The following is a 14,842-nucleotide window of genomic DNA, read 5'->3' on the forward strand; positions in this document are numbered from 1 at the left end:
GTGACAGGTTACAACGTGTAGGAAAAATGGTACTGAACGCTGCAGGTCAAAAGTGTTAGTCTGCGATTGGAACGTTGTCGATTCTCCAAGCTCCGCAACCGTGTTTTTTTTTCATCAAAAACCACCCACACATTCTAGGCATCGGCAATGTGCAATAGTTCGCTCTACACAGGGCTGCATCGCGACGCAAAGCGCGTTAATGCTCTCAACCCCGCAAGTACAAGGACATATGTCTCTATCTACAAAGCGTTACTTAGGCCACGGTTTGTCAGCGATTGTTTAACCAACCGGATGATGTATTGATGAGGACGTGTGATTTTGCGGTGTGCTTATTACGTTACGGTATAATGTACCTTCGAATGACTTCCTCGCGGACTGGACGTCCATCGCCAGACAGGCGAGTTGCCAAATTTTGACAGGCTCCGCACTGGCGATCTCCACAGCTGTCAATGATATTCATGCATGATTCCACTACTTTCTAGTCTACCGGTAGGAGAATACGCTAAAGTAAAATATACAATATCCACGGTACTCTAAACACGTACGAAACTCCAAGATACAAATATGTACTGCGAGACGAGAGTGAACTCGTACACGATATATATGTTCGCAAAAAGCGCTGTACGAAATTTCGAAGCAACAATAACAGCGAGACTAACTCGGCCTGGAGAGAGACACCGTGTACCCTCGTTCGAAGAGGAACAAGAGACTGTCGTCCTCCGGTCGGTTTTTAATCACAATGAGCTTCTAGCTATAGGTCTAAACGTTCTACCCTGACATCGAAGTCGTCGGCCAGTCACTCACCATTTGCCAGGTGTTTCGTCCTCGCTATCACTGATCGTGATAACAGAGACCGCCGGCGACGGTGTGTCGTGGATCGTGATGGTTTGCTGCCGACCGGATGTGACCTGATGGTGTTCTACGTTGTGACTACTGCTATGCTTGCTGCTATGGTGGTGCTGCTGCATAGGTTGCTGTTGCCAATGGCCGCCACTCGGGGAATGCCGTCTCATGTTGCTCGGCGGCGTGCTCTCCTTCACCCTCTTCTTCACAGGACTAAGTTGCTGCGTCTCCTTCTTGTGTTCATGTCTGTGCTGCGACTGCTGTGGAACCGTCACATGGTGTTGATGGTGTTTCGCGTTGCGCTTCGCCCAGCTCTGGGGATGCTCAACGAGGGCACTGGTGTTGTATACTTCGGTGACAGGAAACACTGGCCGCTGATCCTTCCCCAAAACAAGGGAGATTAGTTAAAACACCGTTCGGTAGATCGTGTGGCGGCATCTATCTTGACAGGCTTACCTGCAGGATGGCGGAACTGTCCACGATCAGCGGTCTTCCCCAGTCTCCAGCGTCGCTCAACAGAGGTTGCTGGATCGCTGTATGTTGCGGTGGCAACTGCTGCCACGATGGCACGATGGCAGCCATTTGACGACTCCCGCCGGGCCAGGACGTCTGCACAGCGTTCTGTGGTTAACAGGTGATGTTACATTTCAGCCGGGTGTAAGCGCTACTTCTAGATTGCGGATTTTACGTATTCAAACTTTCTTTGACAAGGGACCTTCTCAAGTGACAGCTTCAGGTCTTCATAAAACTTTGCTTTGGACATAGTTCTTGCAAAAATGTTAGACACGTATTTTTAAGGCAGCTAGGGAGTAAAAACAACTCTCAGTGTTGAGGGTGAGGAGAGTCATTGATGTTCACACTCAACATCAAAGGCTATCATCACCCCTTCAGTAAGCACCATAACTGTCCATAAAAATAGTTATGAAATATTCTTTTAAAAACTACCTTCTCTCAAAGATTTGTAAAAATCGGAAAAGTATTTTTTGTTTATAAAAACATAACCTCCCCAGTTTATTTCAAATTGATATAAGAAGAAATAAATGTCTACTCGACTTCGAACAATTTTTTGACTGAATATCCGCATTCTAGTCACACCGGTGGCATAACATAGTGTTAGTGAATTACCGTCAGCAACATTTGACGGCCAGTTTCCACCATGGACACAGGAACAGCCGCATATTGTTGTTGGGCGGCTGCAGCCGCTGCTGCAACGGCCTGCTGCGATATGATGGATGGCTGGATCTGCAGCGGGCCTTGTTGCGCTTGCGGAGGCTGTGGATAAACCCACGGTATGATGAAACGATCACGAATGAACGGTTAAATACGCGACGAGTCGGAATGATAGTCAATAATTTCGCATTTACTTGTGCAACAACTACGTGTTTTGCAGGACTTGGCATCGTCTGATAACTGGGTGGATGACAAAGTAGACCGGGCACCAACTGATGCGGAAAGTCGTGCACCCCGCTTCGTCCACTATTTGATCCGCTAGACGAGCTACTGTACTGAGTCGCACGACGACTACTGTTACTGTATATTTGATACTAAAAAAAAGAATAACAGCGTGACATACAAACTAAACCTTGTGTCGGCGAGATGCTGGGCTGGTGTATAATTCGTGTCAGTTCCTTTTAGCGTTCTTCCTTTGATACTTTTGTCTTACTTTATTTAATAATGAAGTCTCTTTGCCATTCAGTTCCATGTTACGGCAGTTGGGGATGACTTCAATGAATGAATAGACAAAGTGCTTTTAAAATTAGCATGTATCGCTTTCAAGAAACTTGACCTTTTTACTAAGCAAATGAACGGTAGTTCTTGAAGAAATAAAGTTATTGAAGTAGATAGTGATCAATAGATTGCAGATCTAAATGCACAATAAAAATTTGCTTCGTCAATTATAAGATACAGGAGCCAAATACAAACTCCGAAAATACTACATACTAAAATCAGTCTATTGATCACGCTACACATTCTAACAGATTTAAGTTCAGCACGAACCAGCAATGATTATGCACCAATACACCAGATATATCGGGGAACAGAAATTATGTCAACGATGAGACAAATGAAAAGTATGAATCGAACTGAATTATTTTGTTTGACTGCATGGGGAGGAGGTAGTCGTCGTCGTTTACGAACCAGATTGTCGTATCCCGTTTGAGCGGTGCGATGCTCCCTGACCAATCGTTGTACTTGATTGGTCAACTGGTTGTTAAAGGTGAAGGTGACAGCGCTGCCGTTCGTTGTCGGCACGAAATTCGCAACCAACGACGTCGGCGGGGGTGGCTGAGGCGCTGGGGGTGCTTGGTGATGCGCTGGGCTTGCCGTGAAGTCGCCCGCTCGCCGGCAAACCTCCATCATCTGGACGGAAGCCTTGACGTTGTTACAGTGTGCATAATCGACTAAATGCGCCAGGGTGACAAACGCGTGGTTCAGAGCCTCCCCGGGTGTTATTCGGCGCTCCTGCAAACCAGAAACACTCAGTAAAGAATACAGTTGTGCTTCAAAACATGTACAACTTTTTGTGAAAATATATCCTCATCATCGTATGTCTCTTGGGGGTATAACACTTAATTATTTCTTTATAATTTTTTTACAAACTTATTGGTGACTTTCTCAGATTAGAATGTTACCAAATAAGATATAATTTGTATCATGCGTATTTTATGTAAGTGTGATTTGAGTTCCCAAATTACATATGTAACTGTAGTTCTTTCTTTTGAGTAGAATGCGAATTTTATGCATTTAGGACATAAACGAGTACATGAAATATGAAACAGTACAGAGATAAGAGGAATTTAAGAGTGTCGATATAGTATCACGAAATCATTAGAACTATTAAAAGAATTTGTAATTTATGCAGAACACTTTTATTTTGCATAAAAATCCGCAGTTTACTTATAAGAGACAACATGAACTAGATATTACTACCTGGTCCATTGTGAGCATTCTCTTTAAGAGGTCAATGAACTCTCTTCTATCCGCTTTCTCAGCCAGAAGCTGACCACCCTCCAGATCAGTGGGGACGTTCACCTGACCGATATCGTCGAGACAGTTAAAAATATATTTTCTCGCCTCCTTCGACTTGATACCAGTCTCGGCCTCATGTTCTTCAGGTGTTTTCAGTCGCCAAAACGGATATGTGCCTGGAAAATTCATGTGATCGTGTATGTACTATACAATCCTGAAAGTAAAGCATAAAGGTGTTCGACTACCTATGTTAAATATTTTAGCACTCTATCTGCTGGAAGCGTATTAATAGGATTAATTAATTACAAGTCTATGAATAAGTCTCATAGCGTAGTGGAACACCCTGTAGGATCTGGTTTGTATTGGTGCACTTACTGTCCATGTCCCTATAAAAGAATTTGGTGGTTTTGCTGGCGTTGTTCAACATGTGCTCCGTCGGTAGGCCTTGCGTCTGACTAATGTATCGGATCTGATCGTATTCCGAACTGCCGGGGTACAGAGGCCATCCTAAAAACAACTCCGCAACCACACAGCCGAGCGACCACATATCTATCGCTTCACAATACGGAAGTCCAAGTATAATTTCAGGCGCACGGTAGTATCGCGATTGCAGGTACGTGTTGCAGACAGCTTTCGACACGTGGGAGGCTGATCCAAAGTCGATTACTTTCACGCGGTACGGCTGACGTACTGGGTCCACCAACATGATGTTCTCTGGCTTAAGGTCCGCGTGAATCAATCCCAGTTGCTGCAATTCGAACCAATGAATTATTCATCCAATAAACGTCTCTCTCTCTCTCTCTCTCTCTCTCTCTCTTTCCAAAAATAAAATGTTTTCCCGTTCATGACTGCGAAGAACATGTCTTACCTTGAGCTTCAGTAGAGCGGTGAGTACTTGCTGGAGAATCGGTCGGATGTATTTCAACGGCAGGGGTGAGAATTTGTTTTGCTTCAAAAAATCATACAGATTTTGCTCGAGCATCTCAAACACCAGGCAGGTGTGGGACTTGTGCTGGAAGCACTCGTAGGCGCGCACAAAGTTGAACTCATCCGCGTTTTCCTGACTGAGCCGAGACAGGATGGAGACCTGTTTCGAGAACCGAAGATATAATTTAAACCCCCGTTCTGCATAATCACTGCCGGATGTGATCAGTTCGACATTTTTTAAGTTCATTGATCATCTCGCTCGTTTTAATAGATTTGTTATTCCACTTGTGATGAATTAAAGTTCTCAATTATGAATACGAGTTGCTGATAGATTTTGATTATTAAAAAATAAACTGATTTGAAACTGATTCTGACGATACGGATTTGCTTACCTCAATCTGACCTTGGCGCGCGTACGATGGATGGTTCTTCAGAATTTTGATGGCCACAATCTCGTTGGTTCCTTTCTTCCAACATTTCACAACCTACGACAAATTGAAAGCTTGTTTATATGTCCGGAAACGCGACCAGTCTCTCCATCATGCGTGAACACGCATCGGGGGAATCCGCGAAAGAATTTTCATTTAAATTCCCCGCCGCCGCTTATTTGTGCAGACATTTATTCAGACTATAAACTAGTTGTCCCGATTCATTTCTGAGAACTGGAAGGCAATCTTCGCGCGTTTCATTGCCATGCGCGACGGCTTTTCCTTCTGCCAATGGAATTAAATAGAGGGACTCTAAAGAATCGGTACAGATACAGCCTCAACGAGGATTGCGCGTGGGCGTTGTTAATACTGAATACAAACTTTATTAAAAATATGTGTGCTGAATACTCTTTCGAGCTTACGGAAATTGCTTTTCAATCCTTTCTTCGACGCGTGCTATACAGGTGCTACGTTTAAAGAGTCTCGCTACTTTGAAAAATGTATACTGTAAAGGGCATTAAATAAATCAGTGTAACTTTGGATAAAATCACTGTTTTTGTATGAAATAAATTTTGTTTTACTCGTTGCAGATTGCTGAATGTGTCTACGAAGTTTCGAGTTTGTATGCTTTCTAGTTTCGATTGGAGAAAATTCGCAAAGTGGGAAGGAGGGCTTGAGAACCAGTGTATTAACGATTTCGGTTCTTAAAGTTCGAAGAACCTTTATCCTGAATAATTGTTACAAGGAACTGCAGTTTTCAGCAATTATCTGGCTCAATCAAAACGATTGTACAACAGTTGCAGACAGTTGTTTTCAAGCCCAGGTATAAAGTAATTGATTGAAAATTGGTAAAAGTGTCGCACCTGTCCGAAAGTGCCTCTGCCCAGGAACTCGAGCACCTCGTACTGATTGGTCATCGAGTATAAAACCTCGTGCTGAACCAACTGGTAATCTCCATCCCCCTGGGGGTTGCTGCCACCACCGCCCCCGTTGGCAGCGTTGGTCACCTGCTTGCTGTGCGCCGTCATGCCTGTCTGCTTGTGTTGCGGCTGCTGCTGCTGTTGTTGCTGCTGCTGTTGTTGTTGCAGCTGTTGTTGCTGTTGGGTATGGTGTTGCGACACTACAGTACTACCCACTGCGTTCGTCGCGTTGGCGGAGTGGACTGCCAGGCCGTCACCATTACCTTCCCTCGACCAAGTCTTTCTCTGTAGGAGGAATACACCTTATACAAAAATTTTTAAATGTTAAGAAAGATCGTAGGTAGTTTCCGCAGCTTTAGTTAGTAAGGGACGACACCTAGACCCCTCTCCGTGCGAGAGGAGCACATCCTTGACACATACGTTAGAGAATTTGCTTTCGTTAGTGGGAAATGATTCGCCCTTTTGTGAGAGCGTTACACCTTGTGCACAAACTTTTTGGAAGTCTCAGAATATCGCAGGCAGCTTCTGTAGCTTTGTTAGCGAGGGATGATAATCTGTTTTCAGCTGTTGGAGAGGAATGTTCAGATTTTGATGTTATTTCGCACGTTAGAGAGATGAGTTTGACTAGTGAAGAACAACTAATTGAGTCTTTCTGAGAGGATTACACCTTGTGCAAAAAATGTGTATGACTAACAAGATCGAAGATAACTTCTTCAGACAGTCAGTGGGGGAAGACCTGTTGTTTCTGCTTGTTGAAAAGGAATACACCTTGGACAACCATGGTACAAGAAGCACACCTTTGTTTCAGACGTAAAAGAAGACAGTGCCGAGTAAAAGACGATTGATTGACTCTGTAGGAGGCTTATTCCTTGTGTACCAATTTTTAAGCGTTATGAGAATCGTAGGTAGAGCTTCGATAGCTATAGTTGGCAAGGGACGATTGACGACGCGTGCACGTAGGAGCAAACAGGCCTCGAACGCCCAGCAATGCTGTATCCGATATTAATTCGAACGCAAGATGGCTCGTTGCGTTTGAAAATAAAGTGCATTTTACTTAAAAAGTACTGGAAATGTTGAATCTTGAACCGCGAAATATTTAACAGCTAACGCGCGTTCGACTTAACAGATTAAAATATTTAATTTCCTGTTTCGAAGTACTAAAACGAAGCCGTCCGCAGAAATTTCGTGTTTCATTTCGAATATCAGTTTCCCCGATCTGTACGTTAATATTGTAAATGATACTTGAATCATTTATCTCGCGAATTTCAGCTCTGATGAGAGCGAGAGAGAGAGAGAGAGAGAGAGAGAGAGAGAGAGAGAGAGAGAGAGAGTGTGAGTGAGTGAGTGAGTGAGTGAGTGAGTGAGTGAGAGAATAGCGGGATGATCAAACAAAGTCCATGGATCACGGGATTCTCACCTGACCCGGAACAAACGTACAACGAGAAACGTTCTCGCGTTGATGAAGCACGCCGAGAGACACGTGGTACATATTGATAAGATGAAAATCGTGTCGTTGTGTGTGCGCGCGTGTGTGTATATCGATTATTCTCAGGGAAAATCTTTGGCATTAGGACACAGGGCGTTCTCCGGAACGGAACTGTACATCGCGGTGACCGACATGAAATATGAAATGGTAGAGCCTTGGAGGCTCTTGGAATCGATAGTGTAACTACGCTACGATGGAAAAGTTGCACCGGCGAGAAAGAGCGTTTTACTCGGTGTATACCAGGCTCTGTTCTCTCTGATCGACGACCGGAGCCGAAACGATTGCCCTCTCGGTTCGTAATTACTCCCCGAGGATGCCGGGTCGTTAAAGGTAAGCGAGCATCGACAAAGGACGGAGGTGCTTTACGACTTTGCCAGAACAAAGCTACGTGAAAGTTGCGCTAACTACGAGCGTAGCGCCTGGGCTACCGGATGCCACTGATTATCACGGTACAGATTGCAACGAGAGGATCGTCTAGATCGCTCCGATGCGCTAGCTAGATCTATATCCAGTTGAAAGATCGAGTCTCGCTCGGAATGGCACTGGTTTTCAAATTGGGGTACGTTCTGTTGTCGAGTAGACTTTAAAACAACTTTAGGGTACGTAGGTGCATCAAGACTATTTTTTCTAGGTTCGGTTCCTGGTTAGTCGAACTACTAATCTTTTATTCGCTTTATGAGCTTGAAATAATTTTCTGGGGACCTCGAAGATCTATTGTTACTGAGACACTCTCTAATTTTCAAATCTGATCCTCTTTTCGCTTTATAGAACTAAAAAAAAACTGGGCTTCTCAATGATCAGCGAGTAAACTGCGAATTTTTAAGTTATAGAGAGAAGAAACCAATTTTTGTATGTAACTCCCTTCTCTTGTAATTGATTTGGACAATTTTTATTTCGCACAAAGATCAGCAGTCTATTAACAAGGTAATAGTTTAGCTAGAACAATGCACTGATACTTTAACAAAGGTTCAAGCTAATTCAGGTCAAAGTCAGAACTGTCTTCTAGCTTCGCGGGCTCAGACTCTAAAAGAACCTGTTCCCCAGAAGCATGATTTTGCTGTCAAGTGTGTATCTTCGCAGTCGTTCTTCAGCTTCGCAGAGGGAAAGGAAGCTGAAATGACAAAAGTGGAAAAACGCGGGGATATTTTTAGCAATAGGAAGGAAGTTTAACGAGCTACAGAGAGGCGGTATCGGAGGCGAGCACAAGAGCAGACGCATACGCTGCAAAAGGCGAGGTTCGTTATCGCACAAAGCGGCGGATGAGTCTCGCAATAAAATGCACGCAGTCGTCGAATGGACTGCACTCGTCGTCGTTAGCGTATTGCACGACTCAGTGCTACAGCGGGTATCGATGAAACACCGAAGCAAATGATACAAAGGGATAAGTTACACCTGGGCAGGATGGTCCTCAGGACGTGTGGAGATGAACGTATCTCGACGAGAGGCAGGCTACCGATACTCTTCTGCAGTTTTTGGTACGGAAGAAACTAGGGCAATGTCATCTGCTGAACGTTCGGCTCCGAAAAGGACTCGCGACAAGGCCGCCCGTTGAACCTGATTAGCTGCTGACGTTCATGCGATTTTTGAAGAATCTTAAAATAGTGTTATATTATTTTCATCGTGTACTTATCTAGTACATATTTTGAATTTTAACCAATCTAATGTTTCGTGTATTTTGTACAAAACGAAATTGTATTTTTGGAAAATTTCCAGAGGAGATGCAACGGACTCTGTTATCCCCGCGGACCACATTTTTTTCTGGTGGAAGTATTATACTCTTATCGAGAAAGTTTACTGTCATTTTAATCGATCGTTCATAGAGTTTCTTTTTTACGGCGTGGACATTAAAATTTTACGGCTCGGTAAAAAAATCCCATAAATCTCGAAGCACTTGATAATCAGTTACCTCGGAAGTTTGTACTTTTATGGCTACCCTTAATCCGGGGGAGCGAGATAAATATTCTTATAAAACATGATATCATACATGTATTGTCGGGATCATTTTCTACGAAAAATATTTGACGGACATAAAAAGTTCAATGTACTCTTAATAGACATAAAAAGACGGTCTCTCTTTTTCTCTTAAACTATTAGTCCGAATAAAAATGTTCTAGCTAGAATGCAACCATGTGTCGTACAATCTATTTTAAACACCGTAAAAAAGTATTAGAGGAAGATGGTACCATAATTTATCACAAACTGCAGAAGGGTTCCATAACCAAACATAAAACAAGTCAGTGACGCAGGAATCGTTTTGAACGTTAGTATAGTAACGTTCAATGGTGTCTCAAAAGGGACAGTCCAGTACAAAGAGTTAAATACGAAACAATTCCTGACTTGTCTTTTATTTTCTCCAGGAAAATATGGTTATCGTACCTGTTAGCTCCGATCGAGATACGTCGGTAACGAACACGGGCCTGTTCGAGATCGAACCGTGCAAAAGAGAGAAAGATTATAGTGAATCTCCTTGGTGGAAGGAGAACGGGGCTTCGGCGTTAACGCTTATTTATAGCCGTTTCGAGCGGTCCCATCGAGCGTGTATCGATAACAGCCGTGAATATGCATTCTGTCCCGCGATTATGAGCTTCAAATCGCAACCGCGACCAACAAATCGCCGACGTCCATCTCTGCGAGATGGGCCGAGAAGCGTTAACGTCGGGCTGGCCTAGGCCTAGGTTGCGACGCGTAGGGTCGCAATCATAATCGAGGCTCTCCTCGCGATCGCAACGACGATCGCTTTTTTCCCGAGACTAGAGTTCATCGTTTCTACTTTTTTTCGGTCAATTTTTGTACTGATTTGTTTCGAGATATTTTTTTGTATCGACGCGATGAGATCGCAGGAATCGGCACCAACCTTCTGGCTACAGCGTTGGTACGTGTCTAAGAGCTTGATCGTCGAGGCTCGTACCAGGGTCTGTTGGTTCGGGCTACTCTTCTGCAGCGCATTATTATTGTTGTGCAGCGAGCTAAACGCGGTATTAGCACCGTTCACGGAGTACCGTTGCTGCAGCCCGGTATTGTCTAATTGGTAGTCGCCGGTCGATTGGACCAATGCGTGCTGGATCACCGGCTGGCTCACGTTGTACTCCAACTTTCGTTTCTTGCTGTGGTGGTGAACGGTGTTGTTACTGCTGCTGCTGCTGCTGCTGCTGCTGCTGCCGTTGACGCTACTCGTCTGCTGTGTTTGGATGAACATGTCACACATTCCCTGCAATCAGAAAGATAGAATCGTCCGTCAGTCGAAGTACTCTAATTACTCGATCATGCCTTCTACTAGGTCTAGAAATTCATGAGGTGCTTCGTCCATTCCTCGTTTTGTCCCCCATTTTACTCGATTAATCTCGATTAGCACTCGAATGACGACTCAAATAAGTAAAATTGAAAATGAGTATTTAATAAATTGCTAAATATTTAAGTATTGTATGAGCACATTGGATCAGATTCGTTAAAATAAAAAAATCACACAAATAGAAATGATCTTGGTCATAAGAAATGTTTGGATTCGAAGCTGAAATAGCTCCAAGCTGAAAAGGGTTAATTTGCCAGAAAAGCCAGCTATGTTTCGGAAGTTAAGTTCATCCATCGTCTAAAAAATGAAACAGTTTCAACGAAAATGATGTTATATTTGTACCAACAAATTTTATGAATTGAAGGATGGTTTTCCTGTACATGTAAGAACGGTGAATTGATTTTACCGAGGCACCGAACGGATTTCTACACCCAATGGCTTGCAATAAATAATTTACAAACGTTTTGTCGCTGTCAGTGTCGTCTAGGATTCGGTAGAAACTCGACCACTACCCAGATTAGTAGTACAGGTCCTAGCAAGAATGGGCAAACAGGAAAAATTCGACCATCGCGCACAATTAGCATCGATCGACTAAGGTACTGATTCCTGGTTGACAATTCTGGTCGCGAGGAATATTTCTCTTGGACATTTCCTAGCTCAAATGCATCATCTGAATCAGATTACTTTATGTCATTCCTCCGATACCGATAGCTTAACTTTCATAGTTGAGATTCAGATTCTGCGATGGAATGTCGTATGTCCGGTCGGCTGTCGGACTGGCAATTTGATAATCTGTTCCATGGTATTACGACAGCTAATGTTTTAACCTCTTCAAGGATGAATTTTCTAAGAACAGACAAAGACGATTTTTATATTTCGTGGTTAGACATACTTCATACAATTAGAAATCGGGGATATCGAACAAAATAGGAACGGGACGAATGATCATGTCGGGAGAAGTGGGTTCGCGCGTGTGGTTGTATCCTTGAAGAGGTTAAACCTTTTCCGAAATGCGTAAGTGCAGCAGAAAATCTTTTTCCACCGAAAAAGAATTGTTTACAATTCATGCTTAATTAAGGAGTATAAATTTATAGATATCGAGTTGAATAGTGCTGTCCACTTTCAGCGACAACTTCTGCCATCTATCGGGTAATTAATCACTCGCAACATTCATTCACAAGAATCTCACAATTAGCCGAAAAGAGAAATGCATTTATTATATTTTCTTCCACAAATTGTTATGTTCCTCTAATTAGACATTATTCTACAGATCTCGAAATTATCTGCACATTCTAGTTGCATTCGGAAGAGCTAACACCATTTCTGGTCTACGAAAATATTCGAAAGCTTATGAAATTAATAGAATTCGTAACCAACAGAGATCAATCAAGATAAAGTAGATCCACTCGATTTTCCTCAAACATCAAGCAAAAATTGAACAGTGTGCAACGCTCCTAATAATATCGTTCGCCCAACAGTGCAGCGAAGTATAGTCTTTCAGGAACAACACAAGCTCAAATTAAGCAGAACTAAATCCTCCGTAACCAAAGAACCAACGCGTCTGACTGAATGCCGCATTAACGAAAAATCGAAACACAGATCGAGCCCTTGAGACAAGAGGCCCAAAGCCTGTCTATTTATCAAACATCCGGCAAACCGAGTCTGTGAAACGATCATTGAGACGACCTCCTTCAACGTTCGAGATCTATCATCGCCCACACGCGGACATTCGAAGCTGAATTTCGACTTTCTGGCGGAGAATTGGAGCGAGCGTGGTAAACAGCGGAAAAACATTCGCCGGACCAAAAATAAGCCGAAGAAACGGGAATGATACGTGACTGCTGTGCGAGTATCTACAGTTCAATATAATCCAATGATTTTTCGAGTGATTCTACTGGGAGATGGGCTAGAAGGAAGTATTAGGGTCACTGATTTAGGCCGCGATTGCAGTGAATGCATTTTGTGACGACTATATGTATACGAGTTGCTCATTGAACAAATTTAATAAGCAATGATTATAGCGGATAAAACTTTTCAGTAAGACTGTGAACGTGAGTATGCCATAATTAGACTGTAGATTTAATGTGTTTGTAACAAAAATTAAAATTGACGAAGTCTAAAAGAGTGAAGACATCAGAAACATTTAAGAACACAATTTTATTTTAACATGTTATAATAATTAAGAGTAGTACTGAATCTCTGTTGATTCAGATGATCAAAAGCAAAAATGATTTTGTGTTTGACGCTTCGAGCAATTGACGTAAAGAATTTTTACTTTGCACAAAAATCAACAGTCTAGTAATAGCATACAACACGAACAGATATTTTTGAAACTCTCGCTCTTAAGAGAAAGAGAGAAATATAAAACAAGATTCGAAGAATAGCATACACAGTGTTTGATCAACCCACTAAATTCCACGAGTACTTCAGAATGTTAATCCGAACATTTTGTTATACAATATCGACTGGGATTAAAAGAGTATATCTTTAGACAAACAAAAATGTCAACTGCGTCTGCAACGTCGTTTCGCAGCAGAGAGACTTGCAATCTTCACAATCTTTGATTCGTATGATCGATCACATGATCAATGTGCTTCGCCAAATTGATACGTCAATATAACAATCGTCTGGAGTGAAATAAAAATTGAATTCCTATCTTAACACCATGGAACCTGGAAATTCCATGAAATCGAAGTAATTTATTGAATGAAATAAACATTGAAAAGTTAAGGGGCACATAACACTAAGAATACTCTTTCGACCCGGCATTTTATAGATCCTAATTAAATTTGTTATCCCGTAAAAATCGCTTTATTTCATCCTTCCAACCCATGCATCAGACCTTTAGTTCCTCGAAATCTCCATCTCACTCCGTATTTCCGCGAGACATAAAAATTGTACGCGTCTCTCTCCTGGTACGTCGACGACTCTGAATATTTTCGAGTCTCCTCGTGCCGGTGGCTTTGTATGGTTCCTCGGGTGATTCGGGCCAGCGGTTCTCAAAAGTATAGTTTAGCCTCCAGTCGGCGAATCATCGTCAAACACAGCCCCGAAATTTGCGCCGGGCTCGACGGGCTTCGAGTATCGAGAGTACTCGATTATACTCGCATAATCCTGGGGAATACGAGAGTGAACGGCGGAATATATCGGAGTACTCGGCTGGTTGGAATATTCGGGACCCGGGGAGAGAGTGAGAGAGGGGGAGCGAGAGGGAGCGGGAGGAAGAAAGAGATAGAGAACACAGTGTACTCGAAAGCCATCCGGCGAATATGTATCAGGTTTCCACGCGCGCGTTGACGGTCGAAATAGCTGCAACACGGGAAAACGTTCTCGGACCGCGCTCTGTTGACCCGACCCGTGATTTTTCGGGCACTGACACCAGTCACTGTCTCGTCACTTGCTACGTAACTCGAAACCAACTGTCTGGAACTTGTCCGTTGACGGAGGCCGCGATTGGTCCCAAAAAGTAACCCCAATACCCGCCCCCATGACAATTTCATTGACATTATTCAACGATTAATAAACTATATGCTTCGCACGTCGCGTCGCTCCATCAGTTTTGAACGATGAAATCGATCTTTCTCTTATTATGAACTCATTGTGCCAAAAGTTCCAATTTTTAGACAAGAAATTCGGGTGTTAATCCTCGAATTTTTTATTATAATTTTCGGTCTTGATTTAAATTCGAATTTTCCAATTGCAATTTCAACTGGACGAAATTACTGTAATTCCGAAGAAATATTTTTTGGGTAATAGTCGGGCAGTGAATGTATTAATTCGTCCTGCTTTAATCTTTTTACTGTCATCCATTATGCATAGCGTTTTCGGTAACTTCTTTATATAATGTTCCCTGCCATGCTTTTAACTTTTACATTATTTATATTTTCCTCTCCCCCCGTGTAACGTTTTCAAATTCGTCCATTGCATACTACATATACATATTTTTCTGTCTTTCAATCTTCTTCGGGTTGTTCCTCTT

The 14,842-nt window shown here is 42.8% G+C and overlaps 1 protein-coding gene across 14 annotated transcripts in view; it reads right to left on the reverse strand.

The window, feature by feature from the left end:
• The window catches only part of Hipk (Homeodomain interacting protein kinase), a 59,036-nt gene that overhangs the window by 11,460 nt on the left and 32,734 nt on the right, over positions 1 to 14,842 (reverse strand). For 7 of the 14 annotated variants that reach the window (XR_013008625.1, XM_076420253.1, XM_076420248.1 and 4 more), the window contains exons 2-14: positions 11,325 to 11,709; positions 10,429 to 10,782; positions 6,032 to 6,373; positions 5,133 to 5,225; positions 4,682 to 4,900; positions 4,189 to 4,561; positions 3,772 to 3,989; positions 2,983 to 3,306; positions 2,208 to 2,387; positions 1,969 to 2,115; positions 1,300 to 1,464; positions 805 to 1,223; positions 354 to 443 (exon numbers count right to left, since the gene is read on the reverse strand). Coding sequence is in view for 13 of the 14 variants with exons in the window: in XM_076420253.1 (XP_076276368.1) it covers positions 354 to 443; positions 805 to 1,223; positions 1,300 to 1,464; positions 1,969 to 2,115; positions 2,208 to 2,387; positions 2,983 to 3,306; positions 3,772 to 3,989; positions 4,189 to 4,561; positions 4,682 to 4,900; positions 5,133 to 5,225; positions 6,032 to 6,373; positions 10,429 to 10,779 (2,921 nt within the window). In the remaining variant the exon portion in view is untranslated. Of the gene's footprint in view, positions 1 to 353; positions 444 to 804; positions 1,224 to 1,299; positions 1,465 to 1,968; positions 2,116 to 2,207; positions 2,388 to 2,982; positions 3,307 to 3,771; positions 3,990 to 4,188; positions 4,562 to 4,681; positions 4,901 to 5,132; positions 5,226 to 6,031; positions 6,391 to 10,428; positions 10,783 to 11,324; positions 11,710 to 14,842 lie in introns of those variants that run through there. The other 7 variants (XM_076420246.1, XM_076420250.1, XM_076420244.1 and 4 more) reach the window with 7 other exon arrangements.

This window comes from Lasioglossum baleicum, chromosome 3, assembly GCF_051020765.1.
Source record: "Lasioglossum baleicum chromosome 3, iyLasBale1, whole genome shotgun sequence".
NCBI classification, from domain to species: domain Eukaryota; kingdom Metazoa; phylum Arthropoda; class Insecta; order Hymenoptera; family Halictidae; genus Lasioglossum; species Lasioglossum baleicum.